The 15,871-nt window shown below is 47.5% G+C and overlaps 1 protein-coding gene across 1 annotated transcript in view; it reads left to right on the forward strand.

The window, feature by feature from the left end:
- Positions 1-2,476: 2,476 nt before the first annotated feature.
- ABCB7 (ATP binding cassette subfamily B member 7) overlaps positions 2,477-15,871 on the forward strand; it is a 72,669-nt gene continuing 59,274 nt past the window's right edge. The window contains exons 1-3 of the mRNA XM_060249513.1: positions 2,477-2,542; positions 7,847-7,933; positions 8,537-8,656. Of these exons, the coding sequence (XP_060105496.1) occupies positions 2,483-2,542; positions 7,847-7,933; positions 8,537-8,656 (267 nt within the window). The 5' untranslated portion in view covers positions 2,477-2,482. The remainder of the gene's footprint in view (positions 2,543-7,846; positions 7,934-8,536; positions 8,657-15,871) is intronic.

Consider the following 15,871-nt stretch of genomic DNA (forward strand, 5'->3'; position numbering starts at 1 on the left):
AAAATAAATAGGCTGCATTGTGCAGCACAGTTGAGAAAGTGCCTTATCCCATATACTGATGAAGTAAATACAGGATCTGAGAACAAAATTGCACCAGAAGACACAAACACAAAGCTCCCTTACACTGAATCAGTGCTTGGGTCCACCAAAATCAGCATTGTCTAGTCCAGTCACAAACACAAAGCTCCCTTACACTGAATCAGTGCTTGGGTCCACCAAAGTCAGTATTGTCTACTCCAGTCACAAACACAAAGCTCCCTTACACTGAATCAGTGCTTGGGTCCACCAAAGTCAGTATTGTCTACTCCAGTCACAAACACAAAGCTCCCTTACACTGAATCAGTGCTTGTCTCCACCAAAGTCAGTATTCTCTACTCCAGGGGTGGCCGGAGGGAGGGAAGGAAGGAAGGAGGGAGGGAGGAAGGAGGGAAGGAAGGGAGGGAAGGAAGGAAGAAAGGAAGGGAGGAGGGAGGGAAGGAAGGAAGGAGGGAGGAAGGAGGGAAGGGAGGGAGGGACGGAAGGAAGGAGGGAAGGGAGGAGGGAGGGAAGGAAGAAAGGAAGGAGGGAGGGAGGAAGGAGGGAAGGAAGAAAGGAAGGGAGGAGGGAGGGAAGGAAGAAAGGAGGGAGGAAGGAAGGAGGGAAGGGAGGAGGGAGGGAAGGAAGGAGGGAAGGAAGGAAGGAGGGAAGGGAGGAGGAAGGGAAGGAGGGACGGAAGGGAGGGACGGAAGGAAGGAGGGAAGGGAGGAGGGAGGGAAGGAAGAAAGGAAGGGAGGAGGGAGGGAGGAGGGAAGGAAGAAAGGAAGGGAGGAGGGAAGGAAGGAAGGCCGGCCGCCCCCTCCCGCCAGCTGCCCCCCCCCGCTTTTGGCCCCCCCTGCTTACCTTGTTCCAGGGCGGGTGGCGGCCTCTCCTCCGGGCGGCTGGTGCTGCTGGCGGTGGCTGCGGAGGCCGGGGAGGCGGCGGAGAGGCTGGCGCTGGTCTCTGGAGGGCCTCCAGGGACCAGCGCCGGCCTCTCCGCGGCCTCCGCTGGCCTCTGGAGGCCCTCCAGGGACCAGCATCGGCCTCTCCGCGGCCTCCCCGACCTCCGCCACCGGGCCCCGCGCGCGGGCGGGGAAGGCGGGGAGTGAGGGAGCCAGCGTCCCTGCGCGTGCGCACACCGCCGTGCGCACGCGCAGGGACGCTGGCTCCCTCACTCCCCGCCTTCCCTGCCCGCGCGCGGCCCGCCGGCTCCCCGCTGGCTATACCGGGACTTCCAATGGTCCCGGTATAGCTAGCCCGGGAGCCGGGAATTGGGGGCCAGGACCGGGAAAGTCCCGGGAGACCGGGACAGTCTGGCCACCCTAGGCTCAAGCCCCCACCCACCTCTGACTCAACAGCCAGAGCAACAGCAGAGGGTGGGGCCAGCAATTACCCCCAGGCAAACAATCTCTCCTCACTCAGCAACAGCTACACAAAAGACACACAAAAGCAATTAGAAACCCCTCTCCAGCAGGCACCAAGCGCTCACATAGTTACCTCCCACAGCAACCCTGGGTAATGCTCCCCAGCAGTTTTAGAAAAGCAAATCAAGTCTCAGTCACCTTACCAGCAGTTCTGTTCTAGATCCAAACACCTTCTACTGCAGCTGAGCCACTTCTGCCTCTGGCAAGGATGAGCCTTGCAAATTAAAGGCTCAAGCCCCCACCCACCTCTGGCTCAACAGCCAGAGCAACAGCAGAGGGTGGGGCCAGCAATTACCCCCAGGCAAACAAGCTCTCCTCACTCAGCAACAGCTTACCAGTTGCTCTGTTCTAGATACAAACACTTTCCACTGCAGCTGAGCCGCATGTATGTGGGGAGGTATTTGTGCATTTCCTGCATTGTGCAGAGGGTTGGACTAGATGACTCTGGAAATCCCTTCCAGCTCTATGAATCTGTGAAATGTCAGGTAGTAAGTATGCAGCAAGAAAAAAAAAGTTTACTTGTTATTACCCATGAGAACTGAAAAGAAAAGATGAAGTTGAAAGATAGACTCAAGCAGGGCTTTTTTGAGCAGGAATGCACAGGAACACAATTCTGGCTGGCTTGGTGTCAAGGGCAAATGAGTTCCTTCGGGGGGGGGGGGGGATTACACAAAAAAGCTATATGTGAAAAATGGTGACATCAGGGGTGTGGCCTAATACGAAAATGAGTTCCTGCTGGCTTTTTCTCCAAGAAAAGCCCCAAACTCAAGGCTTTCAGAATATAAAGAAAGAGAAGTGTGGTGGGAATAGAAGTGGGGAAGGGGAAGGTTCATTGCCATCTAGCATCTAAAATAGCAGATGTGTTTTACTTTCCACCTGCTCCCCCTCTAGTCTTTGTGTTTTATTTTATTACTTCTTCAGAAGCAAACCATCTTTCAGTATGCTAGGCTTGTCTGTATATATAAAAAAAGATGAAGTATTCACTGGTCTTAGACTGCTTTTAATTACAACGGCTTTGTTTTTCTCCTCTTCAGGTTCCACCAATGTTAAAATGGCAGCGTTCAGGGAGATGCTATTCAAGGCAACTGTTAGATGCTGCAAAGGTAGGATTGAGCAGTCTCTTCTTTCTTTGCAGTCCTTGGGATGAGAAGTACAAGCCCCTAAACTACCTATGAGTGTGTAATTTTCTTTCTCTAATGTTTGCAATGTGAGAGAAGCAAGTCTTCTGTTTCTGGAAACTGAGGCAGATCTTCTGAAATCTTCCCCAGTTTCTTTCTGCTTCTCCTTAAAATACACAAATAGTTTTTAATATAGTAATGTTTCAAAAAGTATTTAAGATGTTCTTGCTGCTAGTTAAAAGGCTCTCCAGGGTCTCAAGCTGAGGTTTTTCATGCTTATTTGCCTGGACCCTTTTGAGTTGGAGATGCCGGGGATTGAACCTGGGACCTTCTGCTTACCAAGCAGATGCTCTACCACTGAACCACCGTCTCTCCCCATACTGGCATTAAAGTTGTAAGCTACTGCATAAATCAGTTTGCTCTGGGGCCTTTTTTTTCTGAGCCAAGACAAAAATGTGTGAGCCAGAGGCTAAAAAACTGTGAGCTAGCTCACACTGCCTCCACTTAGAAGGAACACTGCTACCAGGATAGTTAGAATCAGAAGATGCTGATTTTTCAGACTCGGAGTTAGGCTAGAGAGAGACAGTTGAGTTATTCTAGTATTTAAAAGAATATTTTGCTTGCTGTTTCAATGAGTGACTGGATAGCTAATTTTGTCTACAGTTACCCATGTATGTATGATAATAGTCTGATGACTGTTACTGCATGTGTATGATGATAAAGAGTGTGATGTTAGTGGCAAAATATCAAAATGTGCTGCTTGTCTTTGATACTGTGCACTGCTAATTATATTTTTGCAGTGCTCATTTTCTAAGCTTTTTATAGAAACAAGCTTCCCCACCCCCCCACCCCCTGGCATGATAAGGTATGTAAACTGTTTCTGTGATAAAATAACAGAAACATCCTTAGTATCATCAACCCCTTGTAGCAGCAATGATGTACATAGAGAGCACGTCCTTGCTTAGATCCCTGCCTGTTGATTAGTGATCTAAACCGAAGGTGCACATGGATTTTAAATAAAAAATATATACTAATAACATATTAATATATCCCCAAACAAGAGTTAAAATTCAGGGATACAGATTAATTTTGCAGAAATTCAGAGGACAAAATCCATACTTTAAGCATCTAATCCGCCGTAGCTCTGTTCACTTATAGTACCTTTCTCTAGCCATTGAACTGTACTTTACACACTATGCACCTTGTCATCTGGCACAACATTTATTTTTCACAGACTGTTTTTCTTTTGCTTCTTCTGCTATAACCTTCTGGCTCCTTTCTCAGCACTGGAGCAGCTACGTTTTCTGTGCAGTATTTGCAGTGAATCAGAGCTTTCCATGGCACTAGGTATTCTTCTGACGTGCTTCACAGTATTATTACGGCGCTTTCCAGATTGCTCTCAGTGTTCTAGCCTAGTGGAGATGTGAGAAGCTTTGTTTTTAAAGCGTAGTTTTTTGGGTTTTTGGAAAGCGACGTTTGAAATGCAGTGTTCCTTCTCCTTGAAAACAGAAGACCTCGGGAATGAAAAAATAGTGCATTGACTGTTGCTGTGGATGGCAGTCTGTCAAGAGACAGCAGGAGCATGGCAGACACATGCATGCAGCAAGTCTAATTATCCCGACTAGCTGTGCTGGTTGTCAGTTAATGGACCTAGATCCATTCAAGGTGCCAGTGCTCACTTTTAAAGGAGCATGCAGATGTGCATCATTTCAGCTGGAAGCGCCCTGTAGAAGCATCCATGCCACCTATGATGCACATACAGCCTTCTTCCAAAGACTATTCTCAAGAAAAGCCTTCTTGTTCAGGCCAGAAGCTGAATTTTCAGAGCAACGTTTGACCAATTGAGATACAAGTCATGAACAACTCTTTCCCCCAGTCTAAGCAGTGCTGGTGCATATATCATGAAACCACCTACCCTCACCTGTTGGAGCCAATTTCAGGACTTTAAAACAAATTGCAAACAAATGGAATGAATAAATTTGCTGGATTATATATTTAAAAAGTTAAGAAATGGCATAGAGCAGTGATGGCTAACCTTTTCAGCTTGGTGTGTCGAAAATCGGGAAAAAGTGTAGTCTTCCTCGGGTCGCGTGTCACTTCAAGAAATATCAATAATTTGATGATATTTGCAGCCCCAATAAAGAAAGAGGGTTGCCAAGTCCAATTCAAGAAATATCTGGGGGCTTTGGGGGCGGAGCCAGGAGACTTTTGGGGTGGAGCCAGGAGACATTGGGGTGGAGCCAGGAACAAGGGTGTGACAAGCATAATTGAACTCCAAGGGAGTTCTGGCCATCACATTTAAAGGGACAGCACACCTTTTAAAATGCCTTTCTTCCATAGGAAATAATGAAGGATAGGGGCACCATCTTTTGGGGCTCATAGAATTGGGCCCCCTGGTCCAATCGTTTTGAAACTTGGGGGGGGGGTATTTTGGGGAGAGGGGGATCCCCTGCCCCCACCCGGGGATTGGTAACCCTGCGGGAAAGGGCGTATCTTTTTTTCTTCCCGCTTTTTCTCCTCCAGCGCTTGCCAAGGGAAGCCAAGGGGGGCGACCCAATGCTCCCCTCCCCTTGCTCTTTTGCAACCCACACACAGCCCCCATCGCCCACCCCCTTCCTCCTCTTCCAAGCTGAAAAGGGCAGCTTGTCCTTTAAATCTGAAACCCCGCCTCCGGCAGGCGGCCATGAGAAAGAGCGAGAGAGCAAAGTGAGAAAGATCATGTTGGTTGCAAAAAAAAACAAAACAGGACCGGGTGGAGGAGGAGGAGGGGGGCAGCCCCACAACAGGCCCAAGAGCGACGCCCCCTTGGGCATTGCACCCCACACACACTGCTGCAATGCCATCTCTGCCTCCCCCAGCTGCTCCATGCAAACAAACGGAAAAAAACACGCCTGCCTTGCTCCTGCATTTGCAAAGCCCCGGCATTGCAAAGGCGCGACCTGCCGAGGAGGGCACTTCTTTCCCCCCCTGCCTCTTTTTTTGCAATGCTCTTTTTTTTTCTTGCTGTACCCACCTATTTCCTCAGGCCCCGGGGAGGGCGGGAAAAGGGGGTTGCAAAGCTCGGCCCTGTTGCGAGGAGGAGGAGGTGCGTTTGGCTGCCTCTGCTTTGGGTGGGGGACGGGTTGCGCCAGGAGGCTGTCTCCTCCCACCCCCAGGTCAAGGCGAGGCGCTGGCAGCGTCGGCTAACCTTCCCTCCCACCCCCAACCTTCCCTCCCACCCCCACCCCCGGCCTGGAGCCGGGGAAAGAGGCGGCGGTGGCTCGCTGCGCTGCTGCCGCCTCTTCTCGCCTTCACCTTAGCAGCTGCTGCTCCTCCGAGACGGGCTCAGCAGCCTCCGAAGGACTCGCGGCTCGCCACGCTCCTTGGTTTCCAGTGTGTCAGCCAAATTGCCTCGCGTGTCACCAGTGACACGCGTGTCATAGGTTCGCCATCATGGACATAGAGCATGTCTGTATGTACAGGTGAGTTTTTGATTGAAGGATGTATGTTGTTTAAGGAGCAGAGACTGGGAAATGCAGAGCCTGCCCTGAGTTGGAAAGACTGCGCCTATAGATATGCCTAGATCATGCCTGGATTAGCGGGGCCTCTTGGGCCCACCTCCTGACTTCCCATCCAGCCCAGGCCCCCGACTGCCCATTTTTTATTTTATTTTTTTGCTCCCACCGCCGTGACCTCACTGACCAGCCCCACCTCTGCCCCATGACCTCCCTGGCCTGCAGAAGAAGGATGAGCAGAGCATACCTCTTTGTTGCCCGGAAGGGAAGGAACGTGACTTACCATAGTCAGCTGCTCTCTGGGCCACCTGGAGGACTCCTCACTGCTGCCCCTTCCTCAAGCATGGCTGGCTTGAAAGGGAGATGAGGCACAAGCAACCCACTGCCTCATCGGAGGGGTACTTCACAGGCAGTGGCGATGGCCCTTCAGATCCTGCTCCTTGCTACAGTCATGCCCTCATGTGCAGGAACCCCTGCATACGCGGACATGGCTGTAGCAAGGAGCAGGATCCGAAGGGCCATTGCCACTGCCTGTGAAGTAGACCCCTGATGAGGCAGTGGGTTGCTACACCCTCTGACCCTTCCAGGCGTGGGGCAACATGCCTGCCTGCCAGCAGCCCATCTATCCATCAATCCAAGGGCACGCGTCTTCCAGCTGGAGTAGTGGCAGAGGCCAGCTCTGCTGTGCTTGGCTTCCAGGGCGCATAAGTGCTCACTTGCACACCCCCTTGCCCTTTTGTTGCACGCATCCTGGCCGGAGCCTGGTACACTCTCCCCTCCAGCTCTTTTTCCTGGCAGCAGACAGGCCAGTGGGGTGGGAGACCTCCATGAATGGAATAGCTTGGGAAGAATCTCCGCTTTGTGACCAGCAATCCCACATCTGGAACAGGAGTCAGCCAGTGTGCGTGAGTTTTTTAAAAAAAATTATTTAATTTTTAAAAAAATTGTTATTGAAGTGACATCAGTGCACTTGGTTGCCAGATTTCCAGAGCAGGGATACCTGGGGCTTTCCCCAGTGCCTCCCCACTGAAAATTTCCTGGCTATGGGCCTGGCCTAGATGCAGCCTGCAGCCCTTCACGGTCTGTCACCCACACTTGTCAGAAGCTCTGCTGTCAATAGGAGCCTGTGGACTCTGTTTGGGGGGCATGGCTGTAGCAAGGAGCAGGATCTGAAGGGCCATTGCCTGTGAAGTAGCCCCCCGATGATGCAGTGGGTATCTCTTCAGGAACTCAGGCAGTGAAAACCATGTCTTTCAGGAAGCATTCTTTTGGTTCTTGTGCCACTGCTGAAGAAGAAGGTGATTGTTAGAGATGTACTGTTAGGTCTTAGTTACGGTACTTGTTTTACTGAGTATTAATTGAACTATTTTAAATGTGATAAGTTTTCTTAGATTTTGGAGAGGCATGATAAGAAATATTTTAGTAAATAAAGTATGTGCACATTCAGTGAAAATAGACTTTGGGGGGTGATGCAAAATGCACATGATCTGCATGCAAGTAATTGTCACATACGTTCTCACATACCTGCGGCTCCCTCTGTGGAAGTGTTTCCTTTCAAGACATGGCTGTCACTCGTAACCACAGTTCTGTTGCTAGGGCATCAGCTCTGTTCCCTCTGGTATCATTCTCAAGTCAAGTCTTGTGTTTTTGTTTCACCAGCAGAACCCTCTTTATAGTGCAGGTTGGGAGTAAATGAAGCACTTCAGTGAGATTCTGGCTGGACTGTGTTGAAGTTGATCCCCCTAGAAGTCTATATAATTGGTGAAGTAATTGCCAATGTTTTCTTTTTGCACAGAATCTTCAGGGGTGGTCACAGATAGATAAAAGAACATGCTGGCATGGACATGCAGGTAGAGGACTTCACTCAGATCCAAAAGAAGGGGTAAATATCCGTGATACAGGTTTGCATTCCTACTGTTGGCATGTTGAAATTTAGATTTCTCATTAGAACCAGCTGGGTTAAAAGTCAACCTTGATCTACAGAGATCAAGATGGGGAGCTGTGTTAGTCTGTCTGTAGCAGCAGAAAAGAGCAAGAGCTCCAGGAGCACCTTAAAAACTCACAAAATTTGTGGCTGCGGGGGAGGAGCTTCTGTGAATCAGTATGTGAGCAGCGACTCATGAAAGCACATACCCTGCCACAGATTTTTTTAAGTCTGGAGTGTTACAGGCATGCTTTTTCCGAAATACCTCTACTATAGTTTTGGTGTAGTTAACGACAAGTTTTTCTTTAGAGCAACAATCCCCCAGATTATCCAAGGGTTTCTTCAATCCATTCCCGGTTAATGAAACTAGGACCGTGTTATCTGCATATAATAAGATGGATATTTTTTTTTATGACCTATCGCTGGCGGGACAAATTCAGAGCCAGTTAGTCTCTCCACTATATCATTTATATATAGGTGCCTCTGGGTTTAGGTTTGACAGTCCGTGGTGAGCTGTTTCTTTGAATACACGTAGTAAGAGTGTGCTTTTCTTTCCAACAGTTGAAAGAAGTAGATGGCAAAAAGATCCTCAAAGCTATGCTGTCCTATGTGTGGCCCAAAGACAGGCCTGACCTGCGTGCCAGAGTTGCCATATCATTGGGGTTTTTAGCCGGAGCCAAGGTAAGAGCTCTTTCACCAAGTTGAAACAAGGGGCAAAGCTTTTACTCTAAGTGCCAGGAATTCTGAAACAAGGAGGCTAGCTTGAAATATTTGAGTTGGTTTAAAAAAAAAAACTTTCAGAAATCCATTAGATGTCTTAGTCTCTAACAAAGAAAGCATCTTTTTTTAGTGCCATGATTCCTAGAACTGAAAGCCCACCTGACCTTTGTCATTCTTGCAGGGGCATGCATTCTCTTCACAAACAGCCCCTCGCCACCTCCTTGATCTTAGGGAGTACAAATTTCATTCCTCCCATGTCTCTGCCCAGCATCAGAAACTTTGTTAGTTCATTGTAGGTTAGGCAGAAGCTGGTTCAAGCCCTGTTTAAATGTAACTCTCCTGGCTAAGCCTTGAACATAGTTAACGTTGGTTTTGATATAATGCTTGCCACAATTAAGGCTGAGAATGTGGTTGTTCATGCTGGAGGGGAGAGGAAGCATGTGATCCTTTGTCCAGTCACTTAACTGTGGTGTTTTCCTGGAGCCACCTGCCATGCACACAGGCCTCTTTTCTGTGAAAACCCCATTTAGATGAGCTTCCGTTGCCATTGTTAATACGTGGCTTCTTTACACGCTGCTTCACTCTGAACTGCATCTTCCACTATGTGCCAGGCAATGTTTCCTCTAAGCTGCAGAGTTTTGTGAGCAAAAATTTTACTTTACAGTTTGGTGTAGCGGTTAAGTGTGCGGACTCTTATCTGGGAGAACCGGGTTTGATTCCCCACTCCTCCACTTGCACCTGCTAGCATGGCCTTGGGTCAGCCATAGCTCTGGCAGAGGTTGTCCTTGAAAGGGCAGCTGCTGGGAGAGCCCTCTCCAGCCCCACCCACCTCACAGGGTGTCTGTTGTGGGGGAGGAAGGTAAAGGAGATTGTGAGCCGCTCTGAGACTCTTCGGAGTGGAGGGCGGGATATAAATCCAATATCTTCTTCTTCTTCTTTGTGGGCTGCTGGCATTAAAATTGTGAGCTACTGCATAAATTAGTATAATTTTACTGCATAAAATCTGGGGTCATCCATCCAGAGCTATGTGAGCTAAAGGGTAAAAATCTGTGCGCTAGCTCACACTAACTCAGCTTAGAGGGAACACTGGTGCCAGGTATGTTCCTCAGACAGCCTTCTCCCGGTAGTACCCTTACATATGATGATCCATTTAGCAACTCTTAGGTTGCAGGCATCCTATGGAACAGGCTATTGGAGTGGGTGCAGCAGATGCCTTCACTTGCCATGTTCAGGAAAGGATGTAAGAGTGACCTATTCCGGAGGGCTTTTGGTGCAGGGTAAATTGTGTTTGGGCTGTGTTTTTAATGGTGAGTTCATTTTTAGCTGCATTTTTTCCTTGTTCAACTTTGTGCATTGGTTGCAATTGCCTGGATGTTTACGATGTTTTGTCCTTGGTGCTTTTGTTGGCTTGTTGAGTTTGCAAAGATGCAGCAAGGTATAAGTAATTCATATAAACAGCTTTCTTCAAGTTGGCACTCTCCCTGCATTCTGATTTGCAGCAGTTTTTCGTAGCAGCCTGCAGAAGGTAGCGAGAGAATGCTAGAGACCAGCTCAGACTTGTAAGATTCTCTTTCCTTAGAATTTCCTTTTATTTCACTAACTGAGGAGCAGTCTAGGTTTTGCAAGACAGCGCTAACTGAGCTTTTTAGGCATTGTAATATGGGAGAAATCATTGTTATGAAGTGTCATAGCTAACATCAGTGTTAAAATGTACTCCATAATAAAACAATGCAGAAACATAATAAAATGAAGTAGTGCATTTATACAAAAAGACAATACCCTCCCAAGGTTATGCACAACATTTTTTTTAAATTATAACTTATATGCACATTTAAAATGCCCCGCAACTCATTGGATGAGCTGGTTGAGGACTGGCATAGCCATCTCTCAGAAGCCATTGACGAAATGGCTTCCCGGCAGCCTTTTTGCCCCTGCACCAAACAAGCTCTGCGGGACACTTCAGAGCTTAGGAGGATGAATCAGGAGCTAAGACAATTTGACCGAGTTAGGGTGGCAGGTGGTATACTCACGATGGAGCTGCAAGAACATATTTTAGGTTACTTATGAAAACCTATGAGATGCCAATAAAGGCTGCCAAGAAGACATGGCCTCCATTGCGTCGACTAGCGCTCGCCCAGCCTAATTGTTTATGGTGATTAGATCACTGACATCCCTTCCTCAAGGGAAACAAAATGACAAGGAATTATCTATTGGCTATGAGGCATTTGTGAGCTATTATGCTGCCACAGTCCTGTCACAGTAGAAACAGTAAGTGAACTGGAAGCCCCTTGTCCATCTTGCTGTCCAATTCAGCAGACTTTCCCAAAGGGATTGACAAGACCCTTGCGGTTGTGAAGCCCACCACTTGCTTCCTGGATCTGTGTCCATCTTGGCTTGTTAAAGCCTTTGGAGATGGAATTCGGGCTCCCCTGGGAAAGATTACCAATCTGTCCCTGGCTTCAGTTATGTTCCCAGGTTACCTGAAGGAGGCAGTGATGATGCCGACCATTCTTGAAAAAAGCTTCTTTGGACCCTATGGTCCTAGCCAACTACCACTCAGTATCAGACATTCCATAGGGTAAGATGGTTGAGGCAGCGGCAGCTAAGCAGTTCCAGGTGTTCTTGAATTACTCCTGTATCTTGGACCCATTTCAGTCTGGTTTCTGTCCTGGCCATGAATGGAGATTGCGCTGGTAGTCCTTATGGATGATTTTTTGAGACATCTGGATAGAGGCGGGTTGGCACTGCTGCTGTTATTGGATTTGACACCAGCATTCAACATGGTCAAACATGACCTCTTAACCCACCACAGGGATTCGGGGAACAGGCCTTCAATGGCTGTTGACCTTTCTCCATGGTCAGGGACAGAGATACGCTTGTGGGGAAGGGTGGGATGTAAGTCTCAAAAATAAAGAAATAAAAGATGATCCCCTGTTTTTTGTGATGATGTTCTTAGGCAAAAAAAACTAGGCCTCTTTTTAGGTAAATAAGGTATGCCACAGCTGCCAAGGTGTATGTTTTACTTCTAAGGGAAATGTAGTATAATGCTTGTTTGTGATCTGAAAGAAAGAAGCAAGAATGAAGAGGAATACGCAAAATGACTTCCTTTTCCCCCTATTTGATTATTTTGCCCTGGGATACCGATGTGAATATCGGTGATAGATTTTAATTGGGTTCTGGTGGCTAGTTACCCATTCCTTTTGGCAATTACAGAAGTAAATCAGCAGCTGAACTAGCCAAAACTTCTCACCAAGAAGGAACATTTTATTGGGAAATAAGCGTTGGTGCTAAACCAGACCGAACCAAGCATTCTCTTATCTATGTTTAGCAGGTTTGCCTTTGTACGAAAAGAGGGAGATGGCTCCGTGAACAAGGCATAGAGATAATAAAAGCAGTTCCCTGAGGCTTTTTTTTTTTTTGCAGAAAAAGCCCAGCAAGCACTTATTTGCATATTAGGCCCCGCATCCTGACACCAAGCCAGCCAGGACACCAAGCCATGCGTTTCTGTGCCTGCTCAAAGAAGCCCTATAAAATGTCCACCACCACTCCCAGCACAACAAAAAGGGGCTAGTCACCATTTCAGTTCTTGGTATCTGTTGCTGGCCTTAGAGGACTATTTGTGGCCCCTGTTGGAATGGCATGGCCTGACTCTCAAGAGCTGTTGAAGGCTTGTGCAAAGAAGTGGGACTAGACCCATGAAGTTCCCACTTCTCTTCCCTGACGAGTTGATCTTCTTCCTCACCCTTCGTAACCCAAGCTGCTTTTGAAACTTCAGAAGCAGATTGCAGAAGGGGGGGAGGAATTTGATTTTAATCTATTTCAGTTGCTGGATTTTGAATTTTTGCTTGCTCTTTTTCTGTTTTTTTTAAATACTGTTCTTTTTCCCTGCGCTCTTGCGTCCTCTGTGTGCGTAGCTCCATCTCCAGCAGCAGCCACATTGTGGCTGGCTTCATCTTCTGTGGCAGCCATTTTGTGGCTGCATCCACCACCCTTTGTGAGAATTCCCAAGGTGCCCAAAGGGACAAAGATGGGTGAGGATGCCTGTCCCAAAGAATCTCTTCAGTTTTACATCTACAGTGAAGAGACTTCTCTAGACTTGCTTCAGATAGTTGGAAGAGGAATGTAGTCCATTTCTGTGTTGCCTGTCTCTCTCTCTGAATTATTGAAAATGCTCCATTGCGTGCCTTCATGATGGGAAAAGTCCCCTCCTCGAGTCAAACACTGTGAGTCCTGGGGATGACGGACTGCCTTGCCTTAGGGCTGGCAAGGTAGGCAGTGGGGAGAGTTATTTTGGCAGGAATGAGGGGCTTGGGGCTATATAAAAATCTTTTTTAGAATTACAGTATTTGTGTTCTGACTGTAGTGAACACATATATCCTTGGAGAAAGGAAAGAAAAAGAAGTGGTAGTAGTAATGGGGGAAAGGGCAAGAAAAAGATTTCCTCAGCTCTTGTGTGCTTGGTGCACAGACTAGATAAATGTGCTGCTAACATAAAACAGGCTTGCCAAAATAATAATTTCCCCCCTCTGATTTGGAGCAGCCAAAGTACCAAGAAGTACCCTTTTTTTACTGTAGGTATCTCTAAGCATGGTTTATAGACTGCCGTATCCCTGAAAACCCTTTTCTCTTCTTGCCGTACTTGGCAGCCCAATCCACAGTGTAGTTAAGCCTGAAGCACTTGGAATTAAATGGATATGGAACTGGTCGTCTAAATTGGCTTAAGCCCTTCATCTTAGTTGAGTTGGGGATCAGGCTGCATGTATCTGTAGTAGCTGGATTACATTTGTGGCTTTGATAGGCGCTGCTGTCACCTCCCGTCACGTCTACAGACTTTTTTTTGCCCTTGCGCTCATGGGCTGAGCATCCATTATTTATGAGTCAGACACATTTTTCACAAGATCTGTGTTGCAACTGACTTAATTCTCTACACTGGAGGGGGGAGCGGAAAGTGCAAAGTGTGTGTGCGTTGCGTGCCAGGGGAATGTAAAATGGATGGTACATTTGCCTCCTGACTCTGAGTACTTCTTATCTACCCAGTCAACAAGGGATATGTCAATTCAATATCTGAACTCATTTAGCTTAAGCCAGTCTTATGAACCCTTAGGGGGAGGGTCTTTTAATGAAAAATCTACAGACTGATTTACAAATCCCCAAGAAGCCAGAAAGCATCCCTTCTCTTCAACTACCCACCATTATCACTCCCCTGTAGTAGCAGAGGTTGACTGCAGCTGCTAAACCCCCTGTTTTTGGCACTGTTATTCATGCACGTGTTACATTTGCATCCCACCCTTTTTCCCCTCACTTAGAGCAGTCTTCTGGATTACGTTGTGGGAGGGTGGGGTATGTGGGCAACAGTACTGCTCCTGCATTCTTACACTGCCGTTTAGGGGAGCCGGCTCTGGAATTGCAGTTTAGGGGAGCCGGCTCTGCTTCCCCTACACTTTAAGGTTAGCAGCAGTTTCAAATCCTGGTTCATGGCAAAACCCCAGCTAGCCTGACACCAGCCAGACTAAGTTATATTGGATAGAGATGGGGCGGTGCAGGGAAAGCACATACAGTCCTGTGGCCCCATCCCTTCAGCCTTGTGGCTTCTGCACTGGTCCAGAGTGATGTCTCCAATGTTCATTGTATCTGGCCTACGACTGTATCCGCCAGGTGTGTCCTCGATGACTAAAAGGATGGTCTATTTATAGTTGCAGCTGATTCAGACAGGAATTCAAAGCATGTGTAAATGTGTAGCAAACACATAGTGAACCTACTCGTCCCTCCCTGCACCATTTTAGAGCAGACTGTAACCGTGGGCTGTGGCTCAGTGGTGGAACACATTCTTTCAATTACAAAGGCCCCCAGTTCAATCCCTGGTAGTGCAGTTGGAGGATCTCAGGGGCCAGGTCCTGGTAAGACCTTTCCCTGAGTCTGAGACGTAGGAGCCACTGGCAGTCAGAGGGTGGACTGTTGATATGGCTTGATCTGAGACAGCTGCGCGTGTTCACCCATGCTTAGTCATTCTTTAGCTGTTCTGTTTGCTTGCTTGCTAAACTAGGTACTGAGAATCCCCACACAGAGTGACTGTGCTCTGGCAAGCCCGTCTGAGCACCAGAGTTTGCATGTGCCTCACTGGTTTTTTAAAGTTCTTATTCTGGTCCCTGCTTTCTCTTACCCCCCCCTCCCTCCCCAGCACAGGTGATTTGACAAACCATCTGTTAAATCCCATAGAAGCTTAACAGCTCAGTTGCACAAAAAAAGAAAAGAAGAAAGAATTTAAAAATCTGAGGTCCCCACAGTCATGCACGTTAGGGATTTGCTGGGTTGTAACTAAGGCTTTACCAGAAGAGAGAGAGGACGTTAAGTGAAAAGTTTGTTGGCAGCGGGAGAGACCAAGTATGTATGTGTGGGAATGATTAGGAAGGGAGAAATCCCTAAAACTGCAGGACTGTGCGCAGAATATTATTAAAATAGTTGCATTCTGCCTAAGACTTCTCTGCTGAATTTGCATCAAGATAAAAGACAGCTTGGAAACTTCCATTGGTGTAAATGTGATAGCAAGATGATGGATGTAAAGAATCTCTGGATTGGTGGGCTGTGGCATCTGACTGAGGACTGGGGAAATAATTCCATAATGCCCTCTCTTGCTGAGGGTACTCTCTCTGGTAATGAGACATGGAAGGCTCTTGGTAGTGAGAGATTTGGTCCTTAAACATGGAGAGTTTGTGACGGTCATTTTGATCACACAGTGCCTGCCTGAAATGTGTGGATTTGTACATTGATAGGTTGTGCCGCGGTTATTGTGGTGCACGTCTGTCCCAATCATGATGGGAATTGTGGTTGCGCAATCCTGAAGAAAAACATTAGTCATTCAGGAGACTAACATCTAAGATAATGTTACAAATCTTGCTGTTCCGTGTGCAGAGCCAGCTATGGAGATTAGGGTTCTCAGTGAGTGGACAAGCAGTGACGAGAGAAAGGGTGTAAGTTTGTTAGGCCCTGAGCAACTATTTAGTACAAGCCAATCCTGTACAAAAGAACAAAAATGGAACAAGATTGCTGAGCCTTAGCTTAATAGCTGCTCTGTAGCTTTTCAAGTACTAGTTCCTAGAGGAAAGCCATTAGGAGCTAGAGGGCTTCCTGTTTGGCATTCATCGTCTTTATGGGATGATAGCTTAACTGGTATGGTAT

The sequence above is a fragment of the Heteronotia binoei genome, chromosome 11 (genome assembly GCF_032191835.1).
Source record: "Heteronotia binoei isolate CCM8104 ecotype False Entrance Well chromosome 11, APGP_CSIRO_Hbin_v1, whole genome shotgun sequence".
Lineage (NCBI taxonomy): Eukaryota > Metazoa > Chordata > Lepidosauria > Squamata > Gekkonidae > Heteronotia > Heteronotia binoei.